Raw genomic sequence first — 10,680 nt, forward strand, 5'->3', positions numbered from 1 at the left:
ATAGGATACTTTTTATCTCCATAACCAAAAAGTGGGCATCGGATACAAATACCAATTTCACTGGGAAAATGTAAACTGCAGCCATTCTTACACTGTTAATAGTAGTGTTCTCAAACTTTGCATAGTTTGTGACTGGGATTAATACTCAGAAAAGTGGGTGGAGCCTACAAAAGGCAATCAAAATTCACATATTAATTTTCAAGGGAATTTTTAATTGCTGCCATTCTTCCACTGTTAATGGCACAAGCGTCAAACGGTACAGTTGGTCATTGGGTGACTGGGGTTCAAATTCAGAAAAGAGGGTGGAGCAACAAACAGCCAATCAGATTTGTTTCATTTCAATGCAAATATTGATGCCAAACACTGCAAAGCTCACAAACCTGGTCATTGAGTAATTGGAGTAATTGTTTGTTAGGGTTAGAAAAAGTGGGCGCAGCCAACACCAGCCAAATACATATCCGGGCAACGCTGGGTCATCAGGGGTGGAGACAAATACAAATTTTACTGGGAAAATTTAAACTGCAGCCATTCTTAGGGCTGGAACCCACTAGAGCGATTTTGTGAGCGTTTAGGGAGCAATTCAAACCGCTAGCGATTTCCCTAAACACTCAGCTAATGTTAATGGATGAGCCAAATTCCACTGGAACAATTGCGATTACCACAATCGCAAACACAGGGCATGCAGCATTGTTAGCGACTAGCGTTTCTGCAATGTAAAGTGTATAAACGCTGGCATAATCTCTCTTCAAAACCTACACAGAGCGATTTTGCTAGTGTTTTTACATTATTGCATACTGTAACAAAATTAAAATTAATTGAAAGGACCAATCAGAATTTAAATCGCTAATCACTACACAACCGCTGGCAAATTGATTACACTTTTAAAATCGCTACCGAAAACGCTCATGAAATTGCTTACAAACTGCTCATACAAAACGCTAGCGATTGCGATTAGCGATAGTGTTTTGCAGTGGGTTCCAGCCCTTACCCTATTTATGGCAGGGTTCTCAAACTTTGCACAGTCGGTCACTGGGTGGCTGGGATTAATATGCAGAAAAGTGGGTGGAGCCTACAAAAGCCAATCAAAATTCACCTATTGATTTTCAAGGGGAATATTTAATTGTTGCCATTCTTGCACTGTTAATGGCACAAGCGTCAAAACTGGTACAGTACAGACATATATATTATACCTATTAGAGTCTCTATTAAGCTACTTTTGGATATTATTGACATCATACTGACGGCCAGTCTGATCTTGTACCTTTTCCAAGACTATCTTTTTATATGGGTTGGGTAACTGTCAAGGTATGTATGGTAAGAGAGTTTTAGAGGCTGCTGGGGGGCCTCTGAGCACTTTCACCAGAGGAGGGGGGGGGGGGAATCCGGTGTTTGAGTTTTACTTAATTTTCTTAAAAATACTTATTTTCCAACCAGAGGTTGGGGAATGGCAATGGTGGGTGGGGGGTGGGGGCAGATGAGGGGATTGTACAGGTTTGGCGCACTTTTTCTTTTTAAAACAAGATGGAAGCTGGGGGGGGGGGGGATTCGGTGGTCAGATCACTTTTACTTATTTCAGCAAATATGGGGGCCCTGCACACAGAACAAGCTGAAAAGGCTCCATGTTATGTGACTGATATCACAATTCTGTCACAGCACTGCATTTATCATGTGGTAGAGGTAGGTCTAAATTACACCTTATTTCACTTTAGAATTCAAGTGTGAGGTATTTCACTACTAAATACCACCACATTTTTAGTAGAAAATTACCACATGAATTACCTCATGAAATTACATGAGGTAAAACCTTACTTAAACTACCAGAATTCAAAAGTTGATTTCCCTCATGAGGTAAACCCAAATTCCATGAGGTACATTATTACTAAACGCTACCAGAATTGAGCCATTGTGAATTACACACCTGGTGGGCTAGATTACCCACTGCTGAAGATGTTCCTCCTAATTGTTGTCTTCAGGGCCCCTCCATTTCCCCATTCCTGACTTCTTCAATATTAGTCTGACCCTACAGTCAAAAAATCTCCAGGAAGTGCCCATGGCTGCTGGAACAGTGCTTTTCAGCGCTGCTAGATTTGGGCGCAGCCAGTGCCGCCATAGACTGTAATGGAATCAGTCTATAGCGGCGCTCAGTGAGTAACGCGGCTCCGTCAGAAGACTGAGCTGAAGTTGCTTTAAAAACGCAATAATTCAGCCTCCAGCAATCACTGGAAGCCGAATTATTTCATTCCCCCACTATCCATGGCGGCCTGGAGGGAGAATGGTAATTAATACGGGCCGGACTTGTTCAGAAGCAGGATCAGCCATATACCGGCTGTATCCTGCCGCCAAGTCTACCGGCACCGATTTCAAATATACGCATGGCTGTGCACAAGCACTTTTGAACTGGTTACTTTTAGTGTAGGACTTGATGGCTCTCCTCTGTCACTTCATTAAACTCCACTCTCTATGTATGAACAGTTCTTTGAACGGGATTTCCTGATCGAAGCGGGTGGGGGGATGCCGCTGAGCAAGCGGCTATCATGTAGCGAGCCCTGGCTCGCTACATGATTTAATTTTTTTTTAAAAAAACAAAACTGCTGCGCTGCCCCCTGCGGTATTTGTATTTTTCATACCGCCAAGGGGGTTAAGTAAAGTTTTACCTCATGTAATTTCATGAGGTAATTCATGCGGTAATTTTCTACTAAAAATGTGTGGTATTTAGTAGTGAAATACCTCACACTTGAATTCTGAAGTAAAATAAGTTGCATGTTTGCATGTCTTTTACCTCACATAATTAGACCTACCTCTACCAAATGATAAATGCAGTGCTGTGACAGAATTGTGATATCAGTCACATAACATGGAGCCTTTTCAGCTTGTTCAGTGTTCAGGGCCCCCATATTTTGCTGAAATAAGTAAAAGTGATCTGACCAACAAACCCCCCCCCCCAGCTTCCATTTTGTTTTAAAAAAGAGAAAGTGCTCCAAACCCTGTACAATCCTTCATCTGCCGCCCCCCCCCCCCCCCCCCCCCTCAACATTGCCATTCCCCAACCTCTGATTAGAAAAAAATAGTAAAAATTCTGCAACCCACAGCCTCTATTTTTAAAAAAAAATTAAGTAAAACTGCGGCAAGCACCGATTTCTCCCCCCCTCCTCCTCCTCTGGTTAAAAGTACTCCGACCCCCCCCCCACCCCAGCAGCCTCTAAAAGTAAAAGTGCTGTAACCCCCCCTCCAGACCCCCAGCCTCTAAAAGTAAAAGTACTCACACCCCCAGTCTCTAAAAGTGCTGACCCCTCCCCCAGCCTCTAAAAGTGCTCCGACCCCCCTCCCCCAGCCTCTAAGAGTGCTCCTACAACCCCCCCTCCCCCCAGCCTTTAAAGGTAAGTGAGCTGGATTTATTTATTTTTTTTATTTTTTTTGTAATGGATGCCTATAAATTTACTTTTCATAGGTTGCTACATAATCAAATACACCTTCCCTCCTCAAGAAAAAAGAAACGGTAAAACATGAGGTATTTCAGTGGTAAGCCTGCAGCAAATAAGTGATAGTCTTTAATTGTCTTCCATTACTTATTTGCTGCAGGCTTACCACTGAAATACCTCATGTTTTACCTCACTCTATGCATTTACCTCATGTTTTACCACATGTTTTACCACATGTTTTACCTCATGTTCTGAAATGGAGAAAAATCTTTCAGAATTGATAAAAGAAGAGGAAAATACCTCATGAGGTATTTTACCTACCAAAAAATATTTACCTCACAGAGCTACCAGAATTGAGCCCTATGTATCCCTTTACAAAAGTGTAGTTTTCAAATTTTACAAATTATTCATCATCTTCCCTTTTCCTGCACAGGTTTCTGAAGACCCGGTGTCCACAGGATCTCAGGTTAGTAATTGTCTACAACCAAATCAAAAGTATGTTCACATGCATGAATGGAGTACGTTACTGGAGCTGTAGACCTTCCTTAGTCTCTGATCACTATGGCATTTGTTTTGTGTATTTGTAAAACTACTGTTGTATGTTGCAACTCCGCTACAATAAAAGTGGGTTTCATAGCTCACAGCCTCCCGGGATCCCGCCTAATGCATTGCCAAGAACTCTGGACTGCTGGATTATCTCATCTGAGCACTGGATGATGCCATTGTTCTCCTTCCTACCCATCCTGCTCCGTTTTAGTACAGCGCTGTCAGCTATGCTTCCATAGCAACAACGCATTGCTAGCCTGCAGGCCAGCAACTTGTCTGTTCAGAACTCTGCCCTAAGTTGTCACCCGAAGAATCAAGTTCCGATCCCTGCTGGTGACACGAAGTCCACATGTCTATGTATTTTTAGAATATTGGAGATGGGCTCTGAATTAATAGCAGCAGTCAGTGGCAGCCACCCCTGCCATCTGCTCGCAGTCGCGTTCCCACCACTGTCTACATCGCCGCTCGCACTGCTGTCATGCTGAAATTGTCTCCTGCCTGATATACGGAAGCTATGCTGACAGCATTTAAAACTCTGGGATTAATTTGAATTTGTTTCATATGTTGGGCTGGGATCTTGTTTAGCACTCTGTGGTATCACTTCTTCTTTTACCAACGATCTGGGAAAGCTGAGAAGGCCAGTTGCTCAATGTCGCATTCTTGCCTGAAAAAGGATTTTGGCTGCTTGGGGTTTTGCATTGTCTTACTGTAATAAGTCAAGTCTTCCTCTGGATGGCAGCACTTGTTTCAAAATCTGTACAGCTCATTCACCTTCCCACATGTATAGGCTACTCATGCACACAGATTCTGGTTCAGCCTGGAGCACAAGGTGTCCATAATTTCCAAAGAGAATTCAAAACTTAGATTCATCAGACCAAAGAATACCCACCTACTCCCACCTCCTCTTGGTAGATAGAAAGACTCTATGTACAGAATCTATGTACTCACGATATCAATCTAGCGTTTGTACATAGATTCAGCAAAGCAGCAGTTGATGACCACCTCTGCTGTGGACCTAGAGTGTGTACAACAGCCTTTGATCCCCCACAGCATATCTGCGTGGTGCATTCCACCTGTATTGGCCTTCAACTACTGTTCCCCCCCGCCCCACTTTGCCCCTACAGCCGCAGCTTCTCACTGTTAGCCAAGGTATCAAATCCAGATTCCTGCCAAATCATGGCATGTTTTGTACATGTGTATAAGGCTTTATGTTACTTCACCATACCCCCTACCACCCACTTTCCTTTAAAGGTGGCCACAAACCATACAGTTTTTATATATATCTGTTCAATTTAAGAATTGTAATACTTTTTTTTGACTGATTGGTCATATTTTTGAAATGTTACAATGTACCACACACCTATGTTAAATGTTTCCCCAATTATGATAAAAATGATTGGAAACTCTGAGAAAATTACTAGGGTGTGTGTATCAATAAATTGACAATCTAACACACACCATTCAATCTTTAGAAAAATTGAAGAAAAATTTCCAGCATTCCGGATCGATAAAAATAGAAAAAAAAGTGGGAAATCCGATCGGATTTTTCAGTTGAATGAAAAAAAAAAAAGCTTTGGATTTTTTTTGGGAGATCCGATCATATTTATCGAATTGCCATAAAATTGGATCATTTTATTGTATCGTGTGGCCACCTTAAAAGGAGTCTATAGCTCCCCTCTTCTCCCTGCATGTCCCTCAGGTGGCTTTTATTGGAGAAGTGTGAGGTTTTTTCCCCTAGAGGTTTTATGTATTTTTCCTACAAACATTGTGCTTTCTTGCCCCTAAAAGGGCACGGTAATAAGGTGAGTATAGTTCCAGTTTAACTGTGCTTGGCTCCAGAAAAGGAAGTGCCAGCTCTATGAAATCTGTTAATGGTATCAATGTCACACTAAGCACCTATTTTTGTAAGACTATACATTTCTCAGTTTAACCATTTGATGTGTGGTCTCTTTGCTATTTTCAACCAAATAGTAGTAGGTAGTCCTTGACTTACAAACACCGGCGTACCTACCGGGGATGCGACCCCCTCAGCCGCAGGGGGGCCCGGGGCTGCTCTGGGGCCCGCTCACTGTGCGACTCCCCAGCAAGGTGCTCAACTGGCCAGTTCATTCCCCGCAGCCCCGCTCCAGCAGCCTGCATAGTCTCCGGCAGGCAGAGCAGGGCTACGGCAAGATGGCCGCCGAAGAAGCCCTACACTGGAGACTATTTGTGTCTCTAGTACAGGGCTTCGGGAGCCATCTTGCCGTAGCCCTGCACTCTGCCTGTCAGCGCGGGAGATGTGCTGCAGGAGAACTCAGGGAGCTGCGAGCCAGATGCCGGGAGAGGAGAAGACTTCTGTCAGGTAAGTGAATATTGTTTTTTTTTCACAGGTGCATTTTTTTTCTAGTGTCTGCTGCCCACATTACGATTTTCAGGTGTCTGCTGCCCACATTACGATTTTCTGGTCACTGCTGCCCACATTACGATTTTCTGGTCACTGCTGCCCACGTTGCGATTTTCAGGTGTCTGCTGCCCACATTACGATTTTCAGGTGTCTGCTGCCCACATTACGATTTTCAGGTGTCTGCTGCCCACATTACGATTTTCTGGTCACTGCTGCCTACATTAGGATTTTCTGGTGTCTGCTGCCCGCATTACGATTTTCTGGTCACTGCTGCCCACATTGCGATTTTCTGGTGTCTGCTGCCCACATTGCGATTTTCTGGTGTCTGCTGCCCACATTACGATTTTCAGGTGTCTGCTGCCCACATTACGATTTTCTGGTCACTGCTGCCCTCATTGCGATTTTCTGGTCACTGCTGCCCACATTGCGATTTTCTGGTGTCTGCTGCCCACATTACGATTTTCAGGTGTCTGCTGCCCATATTATGATTTTCTGGTGTCTGCTGCCCACATTACGATTTTCAGGTACCTGCTGCCCACATTACGATTTTCAGGTGTCTGCTGCCCACATTATGATTTTCTGGTGTCTGCTGCCCACATTGGGATTTTCTGGTGTCTGCTGCCCACATTACGATTTTCTGGTGTCGGCTGCCCACATTGCGATTTTCAGGTGTCTGCTGCCCACATTACGATTTTCTGGTCACTGCTGCCCACATTGTGATTTTCTGGTCACTGCTGCCCACATTGCGATTTTCAGGTGTCTGCTGCCCACATTACGATTTTCAGGTGTCTGCTGCCCACATTGCGATTTTCAGGTGTCTGCTGCCCACATTGCGATTTTCAGGTGTCTGCTGCCCACATTACGATTTTCAGGTGTCTGCTGCCCACATTGCGATTTTCTGGTGTCTGCTGCCCACATTGCGATTTTCTGGTGTCTGCTGCCCACATTACGATTTTCTGGTGTATGCTGCCCACATTGAGATTTTCTGGTGACTGCTGCCCACATTGCGATTTTCTGGTGACTGCTGCCCACATTGCGATTTTCTGGTGACTGCTGCCCACATAAGGATTTTCTGGTGACTGCTGCCCACATTAGGATTTTCTGGTGTGTACTGCCCACATTATGATATTCTGGTGACTGACTGCTGCCCACATTAGGATTTTCTGGTGACTGCTGCCCACATTACGATATTCTGGTGACTGCTGCCCACATTAGGATTTTCTGGTGACTGCTGCCCACATTACGATATTCTGGTGACTGCTGCCCACATTAGGATTTTCTGGTGACTGCTGCCCACATTGCGATTTTTCTGGTGACTGCTGCCCACATGGCGATTTTCTGGTGACTGCTGCCACATTGCGATTTTCTGGTGAACTCTGCCCACATTACGATTTTCTGGCCCACATTACGATTTTCTGGTGAACACTGCCCACGTTACGATTGTCTGGTGAATGCTGTCCATGTTACGATTTTCTGGTGAACGCTGCCCACATTACGATTTTCTGGCCCACATTACGATTTTCTGGCCCACATTACGATTTTCTGGTGAACACTGCCCACGTTACGATTGTCTGGTGAATGCTGTCCATGTTACAATTTTCTGGTGAACGCTGCCCATATTACGATTTTCTGGTGACTGGTGCCCACATTACGATTTTCTGGTGAACTCTGCCCACATTACGATTTTCTGTTGAACTCTGCCCACATTACGATTTTCTGGTGAACTCTGCCCACATTACGATTTTCGGGTGAACTCTGCCCACATTATGATTTTCTAAAGGCCCACATTACGATTTTCTGGTGAACTCTGCCCACATTACGATTTTCTGGCCCACATTACGATTGTCTGGTAAAATGCTGCCCACTTTACAATTAATTTACAGTGAAACGCTGCCCCATTACGATTATTTGGCACCTATGGGGGGGGCCCCATCCAAATATTCGCAGGGGGGCCCAGTGATTTCTAGTTACGCCCCTGCTTACAAACGTCATTAAAAACGGTATGATAATGGGAACAAGTAATTTTTTATTTTTTTTTTCAAATAGACCTTTTAGTTTTTGTGAAAATCAATTTTTAAAATATTTACAGCAGGGGTAGAGAACCTATGGCTCGGGAGCCAGATGTGGCTCTTTTCATGGCTATATCTGGCTCACAGACAAATCAGTTGGGTTGATTCACTAAGTTACACTGCTCAAGCAGCGCAGCTCAGTGTGGCATCGCAAGTAAAATTGTCAAAGTAGGCACGCTACTGCTTTAGCGTGCACTACTAATTTACTCGTGCTTCACCCAAAAGGAGCAGCTGCTTCAATTGTCCCACTCTGGACCCTGTCAGGTTCAGTGACTTTGTATGACGGTATCCCCGCACTTTGATTGGCCCAATAGGCTGCCTGTCACTTGACAGGCAGCCTACTGGGCCAAAGTGTGGGGATCTCGTCCTATAAAGTGAATCAACCCCCAAACAGCTAGCTGATTGTACAAGCTGTTAGTCGGTATTCCTCCTATTTGGCTCTCTGAGAAAATGCTGATGTTGCTGAAACCCAAGCTGAAGACGTGTCTGACACTTCCGCTGCCTGGTGAATCAACTGTATACACATCCCCTTGGCAACAGGGACTTTAGCCCTCTGCTGTGCATGCGCACTGTCCCAGTTTGAAGCATATTGTATGGCTCTCACGGAATTACATTTTAAAATATGTGGCGTTTATGGCGCTCTCAGCCAAAAATGTTCCTAACCCCTGCTTTATAGCAAGTTCTGAGTTCTGTGTACACATTTTACTCATTTTAAAGCAAACCTATGATCCAGCACTGGATTAAGGGGTAAGAGAAGTAGGCATAAAGGGGGACAGGGTAGCAGAGGTGACACTGAGGGAACGGGGGCAGAGGTGACACAGTGTGGAGGGGGGGGGGAGAGCAGAGGTAGCACAGAGGGGGACACTGGAGGCACAGAGGAGGTACAGAGGACAGAGATGGCACAGTGTTCTGACATACAAATGGATTCAGGTTAAGAACTAACCTGCAGTCCTTAACTCCTCCCGTAACTGGCGACTACTTGTATAGGGTTTAAAAGACTGACACATGATTGTATTCTTTTTTTATATACGATACATTTTACTCAGTGCATCAGCTTTGGGTTAAGGGATTTCAGTGTCCGACCTACAATCCTTGAAGCCGCTTTGGTTCTCATAGCACTTTCTGACCATCCCCTCCCAAAGCCCCACTTGCACATCCCAAAACTGCAATTTTGCTTTTATTCAAACAGCGCTCATATTTTGCCTCTCTTTTACATTAGCTGCTGTGGACAAACATAACTTTTTATGGGTGCAGTGAATAATAGCACGCAAACATGTGCACATTTTATTTGCACATTTAGGTATGAGCTCTGCCTTTAACATCTTTCAGCTTAGACATTTTATGAAACCCAGGCACAGCCAGGCTGCTGCATGCCAGCAAGGGGAATAACAAACATATTCATATCTCTTACAGGGAAATACAAGCCAAGTGAAAAATAAAATCTGAATGAGAACAAGGGGAATAGCAAATATATTCATACATCTTAGACAAACACAAGCTAAAACAAAACTAAAAAACAAACAAACAACAAAATAGAAATAAACAAAAACATTGTTAATCTAAGCAGAGATTCTGTATTACATTCACATTTGAAAGGTGAAATTGTACTCTAATAACTTTTTACAAGTTGTTTTTTTCTTAATCTCTTTGTTGTAATAGCATCAAACTCCTCACCTATGGGTAGGAGGTTTTGGGGACCGGGGAGCTTCACGGTAAAGAGAACCCGAGGTGGATCTTTGGGGGGCAGATAGTACACAAAGGCATGTTTTCTGCATCCTGACATGCCTCCGTGTCCCCACACCACCGCTCTCTGCCCCCCCCCCCCCCCCACCGCCGTGCTATAGCCCCCCGAGTTTAGCAACAAGATTTGTCACTAACTCGGAGGTAAACACAGGGGAGAGGAATTCCCTGTTCATAACGCCCGCCAGGGGCGTCCCTGTAAGGTTTTCTGCCTCCCTGCACGCTATGAGAGACACACAGTCTTCCAGTGCAGTGTTGTGACCCAGAGTTCCAACTCCTCGCTCTCGCTGATGTCACCAGGAGCGTACTGCGCGGGTGCAGACCTTACTGGGCCTGCGCAATACACTCCTGGTGACGTTAGTGGGAGTGAGGGCACGGCAGCGCAGGCGCAGTGGTTTTCTGACTTTAAAGTCGCAAATTGTGTAAGTGAAGCGGAAGCGGGGACCGGAGCATCAGTGAGTGGCTGTGCGGGCACAGGACGTCTGTGGGGGGGACCATTATAAGCCCCGGGTAAGATCAACTC

General features: G+C 44.7%; 1 protein-coding gene across 3 annotated transcripts in view; it reads left to right on the forward strand.

Annotated features, from left to right (window-relative positions):
- Positions 1-10,680, forward strand: part of C7H7orf50 (chromosome 7 C7orf50 homolog) — a 553,489-nt gene that overhangs the window by 227,736 nt on the left and 315,073 nt on the right. For all 3 annotated transcript variants that reach the window (XM_068244522.1, XM_068244519.1, XM_068244520.1), the window contains exon 3: positions 3,853-3,885. In XM_068244522.1, coding sequence (XP_068100623.1) covers positions 3,853-3,885 — 33 coding nt within the window. The remainder of the gene's footprint in view (positions 1-3,852; positions 3,886-10,680) is intronic.

This window comes from Hyperolius riggenbachi, chromosome 7 (genome assembly GCF_040937935.1).
Source record: "Hyperolius riggenbachi isolate aHypRig1 chromosome 7, aHypRig1.pri, whole genome shotgun sequence".
Taxonomy (NCBI): Eukaryota; Metazoa; Chordata; class Amphibia; order Anura; family Hyperoliidae; genus Hyperolius; species Hyperolius riggenbachi.